The sequence below is a fragment of the Sturnus vulgaris genome, chromosome 16 (assembly GCF_052056855.1).
Source record: "Sturnus vulgaris isolate bStuVul1 chromosome 16, bStuVul1.hap1, whole genome shotgun sequence".
NCBI lineage: Eukaryota > Metazoa > Chordata > Aves > Passeriformes > Sturnidae > Sturnus > Sturnus vulgaris.
In genome coordinates this window covers 7,796,232-7,810,434 of record NC_142258.1, presented here as the reverse complement: position 1 = coordinate 7,810,434, position 14,203 = coordinate 7,796,232, and the positions used below count along the sequence as shown (strand labels likewise).

At 35.9% G+C, this 14,203-nt stretch overlaps 1 protein-coding gene across 3 annotated transcripts in view; it reads left to right on the top strand.

Annotated features, from left to right (window-relative positions):
- The window catches only part of IQCK (IQ motif containing K), a 38,630-nt gene that overhangs the window by 16,265 nt on the left and 8,162 nt on the right, over positions 1 to 14,203 (top strand). For all 3 annotated transcript variants that reach the window (XM_088174399.1, XM_088174398.1, XM_088174400.1), the window contains 2 exons: positions 1,338 to 1,422; positions 7,153 to 7,264. In XM_088174399.1, coding sequence (XP_088030525.1) covers positions 1,338 to 1,422; positions 7,153 to 7,264 — 197 coding nt within the window. The remainder of the gene's footprint in view (positions 1 to 1,337; positions 1,423 to 7,152; positions 7,265 to 14,203) is intronic.

Below are 14,203 nucleotides of genomic sequence, written 5' to 3'. Positions count from 1 at the left end.
AGACAAGCCCTAAGAGAAAGACATCAGAGAGCATAGGAAGCTTACTAGGGCAGAGACTAATATGAATGAAATTAAGGGAAAGGAAAATGTAAGCTGTCAAGCCTCCTAACTTGGGCTGTAATATGCCATAAATAAATTTCCAAAAGATATTGCAGCATTTTAGTCAGAAAATGTAAGACTGCATAAATAAATAGCTGGTTATTGATGGGTTTTGCAGTGTACATGTCTTTATAATATAAATACTATAGATCATGTTCCTGCATGGGCTGCCTGTGTCTGTAGGTGGGTGCTGCATCCAAATTCATCAAATTGTGTTATTCTTCCAAGTCAAGGCTGTGTTCAGTCTGTTCCCCATGCAGGGAGAGTGGCTCTTGGCAGCCATTCTAATGCTGTGCCAATGCTTTTCTTTAGAAATGGTATTTTCATGACTTGCAGTGTTATTACCCTATAGTTCTTTGGCTGTAAATTACATTTCTTACAAAAGGCAGTCGAGAAAAAAATTTTGTTTTGTCCTCTCCAATAGATGATTTTTTTTTAATCATCGTGTCTGAGAAATAAATCAACACCCATAGAAAATGACTTTTGGGAAGCAAGGTTTGATATAGTCATTTGAGATTTTGCTAGATGGCTGAATTTAATTAATAGCTTGTTCCCATTAAAATTAGTAGCAACAGAATCACCAAACGTGCTTTCTAACTACCATATATTTTGGCTGAAAATGGTTGAGTTCACAAATGAATTACATTCTTTTATCACCAAAAAAAGGTGTATATGATATCAAAAGTAAAATTTCAGCATTTTAAGAACTTTAGACCTTTCTAAAGGTGCATTCATGCTATGCAGATATGATCATCATTATTTTTCAGCATGTTTAAATTGAAAATGACAACGTAATGTAAATGACTGTACTAAGATATGTTTATATTCTGTGTATTTAATGTAATAAAAATTTACATAATTAAGTCTGTTCATTGTTGCACACACACTAGAACCTTCCCTGCTTTACTTGCAGACTGCTTTACTTGCCCACCTCCCACTGCCCCCTCAAACCTTACCATAATAGGTGCAGTTTGAAATACATGTAGAAAGATAAGAAATATGACTGTGCTTGATGTGCCATTTATTTATTATTGCTTTTAAAAGGAATTATTGTAGTGTATATAACAGTATATTTGTAAAGCACATATTCTTTGTGCATTTTGTTTTCAGAGCAATAAGAAATTGTGTTTTTCAGGCTCCTGAACAACATTTCTCTTTTTCATCAAATATACTGTTAGGGAAGAAAGTGTTTTACATTTATAGGCTGTCTGTTTAACAAAAAAAAAATTTTTTTTAAGTCCTAGACCACCAACTCCTCTCTCTCTGCTACTGTCAGAAGAGGAAGCAAGCATACTAATTCAGTCCTTCTGGAGAGGTTATCGGGTAAGAGTAATCTATAATTATTTTGCTTGATGTTGAAAATTGTAGGACTGTGAAGGCCCTGGGGAAAATCCTTACATAAATTTTAAGTAGGGGATACTATAAATAGCTGCTGAGACCCCTATGGTTCATTGGCTTTGGATGTTGCTCTGCCTTATGCCTAGTGACTACAATTTTTTCACAGGCATTTATGCTGATGTAATCTCACTGTTTCCCTCAACCACAAAAAATCCACAGAAATTCGATTTTCTAAAGTACAATTAACACTGAACAATTTTCTTTCTTCCCTTGAAAGTTGCTTTGGGTAGTTCTCAGGGATGGAGTGTTATTTTGCTTCATGCAGGGATATGTGAGTGAGTGTGGAGATGCCTGAGGAGGATTGGTGAGGTCTGCTGAGAAATAAAAGCATACAGAAAGAAAGGAAAAGGAATTGAGACCAAGAGTGAGACAGGAGATTTATGAGAGGCATGAAGGCTGTTGTTCAAGGAAAAGGGAAACAAAATGACAAGCAGATGTTGTAAGGCATACTAGACCACAGCACTAGTGCCATTCCCAGTTTAAAGAGGAAAAGCAAGGTGCATAAAATAAATACAAAGAAAATTGTCCAGTGCTATTATTTTGGAGGATAATAGCCATGCTAACCCGAGGATACTAAATGAATTATTTTGAAAATCCTGAACAAGTTCTGTTAAATATATTTTAAAAAAGCTCTAATCTTCACACCTCAGGAGGAAATTATTTGAAATTCAGGTGACTTTGGTGATGAAGAAATGACTTTGACTTTCTTTATTAAAGCTTAAGCTTCTAAGTAGCCTCCAGATGTAGCAACAATTTTGTTGTGATGGACAGTGAGACATCTTTGGATGTCAGGTGTTCTTTAAATAACAATCAGTATAAAACACTGTCTGTTAAGTTCTCTACTATTTTTAACAAGCATGAATATATAAGTGGCTCCTATAATGTGCTGTGCAGCCAGAGATGATGAAATACCTCGAAATATTCCTCTTGACTGATAGATTTTTGTGGCTCTTTCTGCTTTGTTCATTTTCCTTTATTTTTCTGTTTTTAAACAGAGACAGCATTGACACTAACATTAATTAGCAGTGACAGTATCCCTGCAGGCATCCTTACAGTGGAGGCAACCATTATCCAATAACAGTTATGTTTGCTGAACACTGCAAGGTTGCTCAGATATCTTCTGCTTCTCTGAAAGCTTGTGAAGGGCACAATCCTTCCTTGTATAGATGAACTTCAGGATTTTCACACTGGTATTTATCATTCTAAACCAATTCCCAGAAATGAGAGAGAAACTCTAGCTATAAAAGGTAGGAGACATAAAAAATAATTCAGGCTATAAAATTAGCTATTAATGTTTTACCTTATTCGAGGTGAAAGAACATGGGGTTTTAAAAATTAAAAATTGCAATCAGAATATAAAATAAAAATCATTAGTAACAAATTACTACATAGGGCAATGTGTTATCCTTGGGCTTGCAGATTAAGAGAACACTAAACTTAAATGGGATTTCATCACATTAATGATAAGTGTGTTATGAAAAATTACCAAAGAATTCAGATTATTTGCTTTTAAAATAAATCACTCAGTCAGCTAATCCTGATTTAATGTTAATAGTGGATAATAACTGAATATTTACAAATAATGCCATTTGCATTCTAAAGATATTATTGTGTCAAAATTTTAAACTATTTTCTGAAGTTTTTCATTAAACCTTGTTTTATAATTCAGAGGATTTAGAACTTTGAAATACAGCTTTTGAAACAAAAATTTACACAGGGTGGTAATACTGGCTAATTAAACATGAGCACACAAATCTGTGACACTGTGATGGAGAGACAGGGTACTTCAACCTTGGTCTTCTAAGACACATCTTCTATGGACTCAGACCATTTTTTGAGGTATTTTGTTGACCATATTGATTTAGGCAACAGAGTTTATCTAGTTATATAACTGACTGAGCAGCATGTCTTCTCTTGATACTTCACTTGTTTCTGCTACTTCCAGCTGTCTGAGCATGCCAGTATCAAAACCACATGGCAATAAATGCAAAAATGGACTTTTTGCATTAAAGATTTTTCTATGTAAAGGGGGGGAAAAAAGCTATAGGTACATCTTGAGATCTCTGATAGCAAAGCATGATCAAAACAGTAAATTCATCCTTATCTGTAGCACATTTCAGAAAAACACTTGTTTAATTGTTGTAATAATAATTAATGGCTGCCATCAACCAAATCCTTGCTACAATCTTTGATACAAAGACATGGATGTTCAAGAACTGAATTCCAGAACAAATAGCAGTGGGAAATACAGGCGCTGAGTTCTCTGAGGAGATCACACAAAGGAAGACATTATCTTGAGAGGGCCAGCAGGAGCACTCAAGTAAGACTTAAGACAGCTCTGTCATCAGAATTCTTCCTTTTCACTTTCCACCATCCTTTTTCATTGAGGTTCCATTCATCTGTCACGGGCCAAGGCACTATTCAGCTAGGTGTCAATTTTCCAGGCACTTTTCCAACAAAAGATGATATATTCCTTCACCCCTCTACTGCAGAATCTTTGCTTAGTGCCATTTTTTTAATGATGTCTTTTTAATCTTTAAAATTTGCATAACTATTCCAGACTAACTGAATTTTTTCATTAATAGAATTTCCTCTGATGCCTGTGGGTGAATCTTTAGTGTTACCCTTATCTGTTGTGCTACATGTTCTCACCTAGCACTGAAAGCAAAGGGGTTTTTGACTAAATCTTGTAGTATCCTAGAGTTGAAATTGGATAGCATTATGTAAATATTCACTGTTATTTTATACAGGTCCTTTGAGCAAAAGTTGAAGATAAAAATGCTTCAATTTTGCTTTGTATCTTGCAAAGTGTAGTTGTGCTTTTGCTATCACAGTTTATATTTCTTTGCAGCAAGCTGTGGCTACCAGCAAAGGCTTCAACCCAGAAGGCCACACAAATATTTCCTAAGCAAGTGTAGGAGTGAACTCTCCCTTCAAAGCTCAGAGCCCTCCAGGGCTTCAGGCAGTGCTGGTCTGCAGGAGAGACATGCCAGTTTTTTGGACAAGATTCTTGACTCTCTCTTTATTTGCCTGGAGATTTTACTGCTAAATCATGGCTTTTTCATCATGCTAGCATTGCACTCTGGTTTCAAAACAGAGCTTTCTAAGGAATTATCAGTATGCTAAACTATGTTATAACTGTGCTGAACTATAATCTATTAAGCCGATTTGGAACTTTTAAATATATTTTGTTACATTCCTGTCACCTGTTTTATTGCAGATGGCATATCTGTGTTCTTTTTTCCTTTTTTGGGTCACTCTTCTAAAAAGACACTTTGTTCTGGGAGCTCATTTTACTGTTTAGATTTAATGCTGACTTTGGAGTATTTGAGTATCTGACTCTGCCTTTACCTCAGAACTCTGTATTTCACTGCACTGTCACTGTTTTATTTGACTGGGGAATCTGTACAGAATCTACTATACTTGCCTTTCATCTTTTAACAGTTAAGAATTATTGTCTTTATTTTCAGTATACAGAAACAACTGTGGCCATGTCATGGGCCGAAATACAGGTCTTACACAGTTAAAGTTGTAAATGGACACATCATGTTTTCAGAAATTTTACATTTAGATAAAGAGGTCGTAATTTCTCTATCTCCGTGCCTTTTGCACTTCTGTCATTTATGTGCTTGTGTCCCATAAGCCTTTTATTAACCCTTTCCTGTGCAGACAAACGGACTCCATGTAATAAGGAATTATTTGGCATATAAAAGCGTACATAGCAGCATAAAAGAAAAAATGTCTCTTGCAAGCCCAAAGAAATTATCCTGTGTTTGGATTACATTTTATTTTTGCAAACAGTATTTCATGGATTTTATAGAAAATAACCTTATTTTTGTATAGCTGAAGATGTCACTAGTAGTAACTTCTTTAATTTTTAAAATTTCACAGCAACGTTGTAAGAAGTCCTTATAACTTTTATAGAAGGTACTACAGAACTAAATCAGTATAATGGAATATTATTGGAGGTCTAAGATGTATCTGATCAAGTCACTGAGTAAAAGTCTTGGTTGTTTTTATTGATTGAATAACATTGTATTGTATTTCTGCTCTGCCAGTGCACTGTGTGAAACACAGCAAGTTATCTTCTCCTAGGTGGATTGAAAAGTGCTATGGGAGTTCAGCTACTGTTTATTGCATTCTTTGCTGCTGCACAGAGGAGAAATCCTGGGAGGAAAGAATACTTTTGATAAATAATTTATACTGTTATCTTTAAGGTTTGAGGTTTTTTTATAACTAGTGGAAAACTAAGTCATGCTCTTTTGCTTTGTATGTGTCTTAGCAAAGTGGTAGAAAAGCAGAGTGTAATGGAGAAGAGCATAGAATAGAGTTCAAGTCACAGAGCTCTTCTCCATATCCTGTAAGAATACAATAAATACAATTTTATTTAGAAATTTTCTAGGGAACTAAGTGGTAATCTTCCTGCAAGCAAAAATGTGTCCAGGAGAAACTGAGCTTATTGCTATTTGTTTCTACCATATTGTTCCATTTCAGACTGAATGACTAGGACATTGAATCTTAGAATCATGGAATGCCTTGGATTGGAAGGGACCTTAAAGATCATCCAGTTCCAACCCTGCTGCCGTGGGCAGGGACACCTTCCACCAGAGCAGGTGGTTCAGAGCCCCATCCAACCTGGCCTTGCACACTGCCAGGGATGGGGCAGCCACAGCTTCTCTAAATGCAGTCCTCAAACATAATGACATTTATACATGTAACCTTTAGGGAAAAAACTCCAAACCCCACAAACTGCATTTTAAAAATAATTCTATTACAATTTGACTGTTACTCAAAGACAATAATGCCAGTGTCTAAGGTAATACTGGCATGTCCCTTTCCACTGCTGTTCAGGACAGTGTCTCGTGCAGTAATTGTGTCAACAATGGGCAACACGTTGCTAATTAATCAAATCCTGCTTACAACAAGTGTAAGTAGCAGAGTGATAAAAGCTGTGGATGCAGAGCTAGTTCACTTCTATGTTAGTATGAACTACACCAGTACAAAAACAATATTAGAAAAATTCAACTTACATCTAAATGAAATCAAGGCCTTTGTTGTAATTTTTTGTGGAAGCAGAATTATGCCTTTCACGGGGTGATTGACTGACAAAGAATAGCTATCATGTAATGCAGTCCAATTACTTTAAATAACAGATTAATGGCTCTCCTGTTTGTGAAAATTGTGTGGGTGGGATTGCCAGTCAGCCTATTTGCAGCTGATGGCAGGTGTGAATCAGGTTGATGGAATAAATTTTCTTCTGTATGACCCTTCATGCTCCTCCTCTGCTCTATTATTCTGGTCAGTGGGTTGCTTTCCTAAAAGCACTGATACCCTTCAGTATAAGGCTTTAAATTTTATTTAACTCAAAAGTATTAGCATCTCACTGCAGTCTTATTCTCAGGAATCCTTGGTAATCAAAGTGATCCCCTAATAGACATATTTATGTTTTCAATTGGATTTGTCAATTATGTGGATTTTATTTCTGTGTAAGCTGAAAACTGTAAACCACTGGGATTTTGCTTTTACCTCAGGCTCAGCAGAGGATGGCTGTCACATATTTGCCCAGCCACAGCCTTGTGAAAAAAATTGTATCCTCATCCAGGATAACACAAAGGTGTATAATTCTAGTTTTCTTTTCTGATTCTCCTCTCACAGGTTCGTTGTGATAGTGAAATACAAGAGCTACGTCAGTGGCAAAAGAAGCTGAGAGAGGAGAGGCACATTACTGAGGTGGTGAAAAAATTCTGGGCTAAACAGGAAGCCAAAGGTAAGTGAATTAAATTGTGGGTTTTTTTGGTTAGTTGGTTTGTTTTTCCATTGTGTTGAAGTTTTTTACTTTGAGTTGTATTAAAAAATAGGCCACACAGTAGGACAGTAATCCTGAGAGAGAAGGTAATATCTGGTGGAAATGCTTGGCTGTTTCTTTACAGTCAATAGTTATTCTACTTGACTTGCCTGTGCAGCTGAAAGTGGTAATGAAAAATACAATATAGGGCCTAAATTCAATAATTCCAGAAAACTATGACAATTTGCTGGCACTTTCCTGTAGATATTTACAGCAGAAATTGGTCTTTCAGTTCTGGGGGAAAAAAAAAAAAAAAAGAAAACAAACCCAAACAACCTAAAAAATTGCCAAGGGAAATAAAGCCAGATTGCTTCAAGAGCTGCCACTGTGATGTGTTATTTTTTTGCCTGTTTGTGGACAAGGTTTTACTGACAGAGCCAAGTTACCATTCACTTAGGCATACAAATGATCATCAAATCATGATTATTTGCCCAGCCTCGTTGTCTGCCATTGCAGGATTCACTTTTCCCTGGAGCAATGTGTATTTTCCCAGCCTCTGTGGGCTGACAGCCCTGACCCGTGCAGGGCAGTGACCTCCACAGCCCGGGCAGGAGCTGAGAAGGTGTGAGGCTGTTCAGGTACTGAAGAGAGGGAAGATGATGCTGGAGCAGTCAGCCCTGTGTGCCCTCCAGTCTGATGGCACTGTCACAGGTGTGCTCTCACAGGGCCAATCCTTGCCCTGAATTACAGGAAAGTGATCGTTTTTTGGTGATAAGAGTTTGTTACAAGGGCTCTGTAGATTCTCCAAATATTTATTTATATTTATGTTGCAGTTTTAATCTATGAAATATCAGGTTTTATTTACCAATCCTTGAAATTACCCAAGGGATATTTTATAGCTGGAAGTAATTAATTCTGAGGAACAAAAATATACATCACAACAGGGTATATATGTGTTTATATGTGTGTATATATATGGGGTGGTCTTATGCAATAAGGGAAGTAGAATTCTTGGTTTTAGTAGCTTAGACCTGGAAGATTAAATCATGTAGTAGCAATGCACAAAAAATGTGAAAAGATAAAATCAGTGAGACATTAAATTGTCTCCCAGCAGACCTGACTGACATATAAAGAAAATTTTGTCAGAGCAACCAAAGTTTTCTTCAAGTGGGATTTCATAGCCTCTCTACTACTGTTTATTATGAGTTGACTTGGTAAAAAAATGTAGGCATATTTCTTTTTAAAAGAAAACACAAATATATCTGGGTTTAAGTATCTGAAAACAGTGAATTCAAATTTCCTGTCATAAAATTATTCTCATTATAATTTTAAAACATAAAAGATGAATTTTCTCTTTCTAATACATAGTTAATTCTGTCACTGTTAATTGTTGGAAAATTGCATTCCTGGAGAAAATTATAGAGGTTGACCTCACAGGCTTGCTAATGCCTTTTAAGTGATTGCAATTTCATGTTTGTGGTTTAGACTCTGTTTTCAATTTGTTAATATTTTTGTCATCTCATCAAAGCATGTTTTTTCACACATTCCATTGTCCATCATAACAGTAAAAGTTAGAGATGCATGTTTCCCACTTCTAAGAAACAAACCTATATATTCCCAACATACCAGTGTGAAAAGGGATGAATATGATATTAGATGATTACACAGTCATTGTTTGCAGTCTTCATGCATGTAAAATCTTAAAGGTGAAAATTCCAAAATCATTTTCAGAGGACAAGGTGAACCCATTCTCAAAATGCTGCAACAAAGAAAAATAGGGGCTAAGGGTGGACTGTGTCATTTGACAGCTGAATTGATTAAAAAACCCCTGTGTCTGAAGAAATTTAATCTTTCTATAAACTGTACTTAAGTTGTTTTGGAGACTTATGTAATAATAAGACTTCCTTTGCCAATTGTTTCAAAAGTAAAAACAAATTTCCTTTTAACCACTCTCACAGTTTTCCTGTCATCAAATCATTTATTTTAGGACTCTACAACACACAGCTGTTTCCCCACTTCAAACAAAGCTGCAGAATTGCCCCTTTTCAAATTTTTTTCTTAAACCAGTATAAGTTTATATTGCTTATATCACATCAGCTTTCAATATTATCACACTGTTTCTGTAATTTCCTAACTGAGCTCTGCTAAGAGTGTCCACACATCAAATAGCCTGGGGGCCCAGACAGATGGCTATTTGGAAACAGCTGTACTAGTTTGAGAAGTTACTGTCCAGGGGTTTTCATTATCAATCTCAGCTGTGACACCATAATTCATTTTGTTAGTGCTCCAGCTGCTCTTTTTTCTGCTCTTATTATCCTGCTGTTTATTGGTGTTGTTAAATCCTATTTCATTGTAAAGTCAGCAAGGTTAGTTTAACTGCTTTTACCAGTGATCCCATCCAACCTGGCTGACTTTGTGCTGAAGTGGATTGTGAACATTCACACAATAAGGAATAGAATATCACAACTACTTTTTAACCTTGTCTTTCTAAGCATTTGGATTCATTAGTTCAGTAAATTCAATTAATCCCCTTTAATTAAACCACTGAACACTTTGCATCAAGCAGACAAAGCATTTATTGTTACTAAAAACTCAGCACAAATAAAGCATTAAGATTCATGGTCAAAGGAAAAACAAGTAACATTTTTAAGTAGATACAGCATTTTATTATGAAATTAACCACATTATGAAAAACAATGAAGGATCTCTTTCATCTGTTTATAACTAACTCTGTTTATTAGATGCTGTAAACAGTGTTGAATCTAACTGTAGGGGATGAATGGTGAGCTGCCAAATAGCTTTTAGAAAATGATGACTCGAGCAGTAATGTGATTCTATTGACACTACTAGAAAGATCAGCATACCTTCCATGGAAATATCAGCCAAAGACTCAGTTAATGTGAGCTAACAGGCAGACTCTGCTTTGTTGAGATTTTCAGCACAATGAAACCTCATTGCAAGGGTATTTTCTAGGTAAAAACATTTTATGAAAATGTGTTTGTGTATGATACTTAGAGAAAAGATATTAAGAAGACATTAGAAATGTAAACTGATTGTAATTGACAAAGCCAAAGTAATTATTCATTCATTTTCCAGGTTTCAGAAAGTGTGTTAAAACATGTCCATTAATTTTGAAACAATTTTTGAGTATTCATTAGAACTACACTGGAACAAAATACTTCTGGAGGGTCTTTTCTTTTTCTAGTAGGGCCCAAAAGTCTCATTTTTATGGGGTGATCCAGCCAGTTCCCCATTAAGAAGGCAGTCCTGTGCTTCCTTGGCCAAGGCTGCTGCCTCCCTTGGCAGGGCACTGGTGGCTCTGACAAAGAAAGGTTCTGCTCTGCTGCCCCTTGGGAGCCTTTTCTGCTGGGTCAGCCCCATCAACTCCCTGAGCAGCAATGACACAGTCCTTCCATCCTGAATAAGGGAAAGGTAATCCAGGGAAGTAGAAGTGCCTGTCTATTAGTGGCTGATTTTTGGTTTTTCTTCTTGCTTTTAGTCAGAGTTGGGATTGAAAGCACGAGAGATGGATTTTCATGTTTGGACTTAGTTGTTTATTAATTCTTATTTATATTACAGTGAGTTCTTCAGTACTTCTAGCTAACAAGCTAAAAGCAAGAAAATGTTGGTGTATCTTGCTAGTTACAAGGTCTTTTAAGGTTTAACCAATTAAAAACTAACATCTGTATTATTTTTACTTTTGACTCAATGACCAAACACTTGTGACCTGCAAGTACTGCAGTACTTTCTATCCAACCAAAAACTACTGCCTAAGACCAAGAAGAAGGAACAAGAAAGAAGAAAAGGCAACTCTCAAGAACCTCCATCTTGTCCTATGGTTATTACTATATTCTAAAACCCCAAATTCCAAACCCTTCACTATGTGATATTACACACTTCCATTTAAACTACACACCAGGGATTCTAACTCCATCCCTCAATTTTGGAAGCCTTCTCCAAGCCTCAGGTCAAAAGCAATGTTCATTTGTGGGTCAGTGTGAGAAAGAACAGAAAGTTCAAACCTCCCAGGCTTCAGGGTTCCAGCCCCTGTCTGTGATGGCCACTCAGTGTCACAGGAGCTGCTGTGCTCTGGCCACACTGCAAGGTTTGCAGGCAGGGCTGTGATGGTGCAAACCAGTGATTCACCCCCTGCTTCACTGCATGTGAAACTTTTCTGCTTTTCCCCATGAAATTCTTTAGTTTTCTCTCAGTCCATCTTTTATACTCTTTATTATTAGTTTTGCTCTAGGATGGAAAGTATGAAAACTGCATGAACATTATGCATTAATAGCACCTAGCAGGACTGTTGACCTCTTTTAATGCATATGCTGGCAAAATTTTTTTCTGAGTGCAAAGAAAAAAATGTGTTTCTTTCAGCATATATACAGGATCATAAAGCTATAGCATTCTTGGCTGACATTTTATTTGCTATACTGCTCCACTGCTGTGTAAAATTACATTCCACAAAATGATCTGTTTTTAAGGTATGACAGTCCTTACTCTGAACAATTTCAGGCTGAAAATGTAGAGATAAGCAAACCACTTAAGACTGAGTTTAGTGGCTCATGGCTTTAGACTTGAAGGGAGAAAGAATTTTCTCTAATATAGCACAGCTAATGGGATAAATTTGTTCCAGAATTTTTTACAGGATTGAAAAATTGTTTGCTTTCTACAGAAAATACAGTTAATTAAAACTCAACCTCCAGAGAATGTGAGTGAATAGCAGATTGTTGTTCTGAGCACTGTTTTGTCAGATTTAGTACTGATGGGACAGCACTGGAAATGAAATGCCTCTGTCCTACAATGAAAGGAATTTGAAAAATATTTAAACTTTTTAATGAAAATACCAAAATCTTCATTTATCACTTGTGTGACCAAAACACTCTGCTGACACTGTTGTAGTGGTTACTCCTCTGCTGTTGGAAAGACCATTGCTATTGTTACACAAATAGTACTTTCAGCTATGGTATGTCCTAAGGGAATTTTTTTTCCTTGTTCTTCTTCTTCTTACCTGCATAAAATCTGTAAAATTTTAGTTTTAAAAATCGGTATTCTTGGGGAAAATAGTAAATGAAATAAATATTCCTGTGTTTATGGCAATACCAATTGTGATCCTATTAGCTTGCAGGTCTTATAAATCAACCACAGCCTGGGCTTTGCAAGGCACAGTGTGTGGAAAATGTAGTTAAATCAAAATAAGACAGAAAGTTATCTTCACAGCAGGTGTGGGGGGTGATTTCCAGATACAGGAGGGAATATTCTTTTACATTCCATTCAATTTTCAAGCTGTATTTTTCCTTTAGCAGTAGAAGTTATTACTTACCTATCTGGAGAGATTTTAAAAATGCTTCATGGCAGTAATCTTTTCCCTTGGGAAGATGCATCCAGCAATACTCTGAAGAACTCAAAATGGAGGTTTTCTGGAAAATTCTTGCAAATATGAACGAGATACAAGGGAGAACAGGCTGCATATTGATGGTGCTAGAGCAGGAACAGATGCATAGTGTCAAGAAGCAAAGAAATGCAGTCACTCACTCCTTATAGAGCTGTGATGTCTCCACCTGAACCATGAGGAAGGATTCAAAAGCTTAATATCAAGTTAAGCTGGACAGGGAAAGTCTAGTCTGCATCCTTTTGAAGGATGCCTGTATGCAATCATATCACATCAAAGCAGAATTAATTGGAGAAGAGAAAAATGTTAAATTCAGAACCCAGAAAAAAATGGCTACACTGTGAAACTTCTTTAAATTCATTCCATAAACATCCTTATTGCTGGGGTCCTAAATGAAGTTACAACCACATGCATGTTTGTAGGACTGAGTCGTTTCCCAAAGAAAATATTGAAGAGAGGATATATTTATAAATGAGAAATCTTACACTAGGCTTAAGAAAATATTTAAAATTACTGCAGGTAATAATGTTGGATCAGGAAAAGGCATAGTCTGAATAGCTAACGGATTTCTTAAAGACTGCATCTCTGTGGTTTATTTAGGAAAATTCAGCCTTGTAAAATGTAAGGAATTAATCAGTTTTATGTGAGAGTTTCTTTTTTCCCCTCTCCACTTTCACCAAGAGTGGTTGAAATAATTCAGGAAGATTTTAAACAAAATAATTTGTTTCTAATTTCATCTGCCCTCCTTCTACTGCAGCTGTAATTCTTTAATTAATCTCATAATGGATTCTTGCAAGTGATGACCTCTTCATATTCTATGGTTTTACACTTTTAATCTGTTCTGTTATATAATATGTTTATACACACACACACATATATATTAAGATCTTATATGTTGAATGTATTTTTTTCTAATAATTTGGTTTCATACTAAGCTTTATAAACAGGTTAAAAGTGAAAGGCTGCTTGCTGTCACTAGGACACTGCACTTAAGAGAATTTCACTCTCCTTTTTTAACAAAAATGACTGTATTTACAGGTATTTGTTTTTTTCTTGCTGAAAGCAAAAGTGCTGCAGTCAAAATGGTTTAAAATGGGGGCATATACATGATTACTTTTGATTTAAAAAGCACATGTATAAAATTCAACTTACATTGAAGACCTTAAAATTTCATTTTTTTAAAGAAAAAAAAAAAGAAATCAAAGAACAAAGCAGAACTGAAGGCTGAGTATGTGCTAGTGGTTTTCATCAAGCCTAATTCAAAATGCTTGAGATGTTTCTGAAAGTTTAATCTTGGCACTAACAGCTGAGAATGTAGTGATAAAAGTCATAAGACTCATGATACAGAATCCAATTTATTGGTCCACACCCTTGACTCAGACATCTTTGAAAATTTATAAAGATTACAGTAACATTTAATTTCTGAAACTACGTTGGGAATGTTTGAAAAAATAAAAAAGGAAGATGATCATTTAGATAAATTACAGCATGTGATCATCTGCACTGTGCTTACACAGGCACAGCAGTGG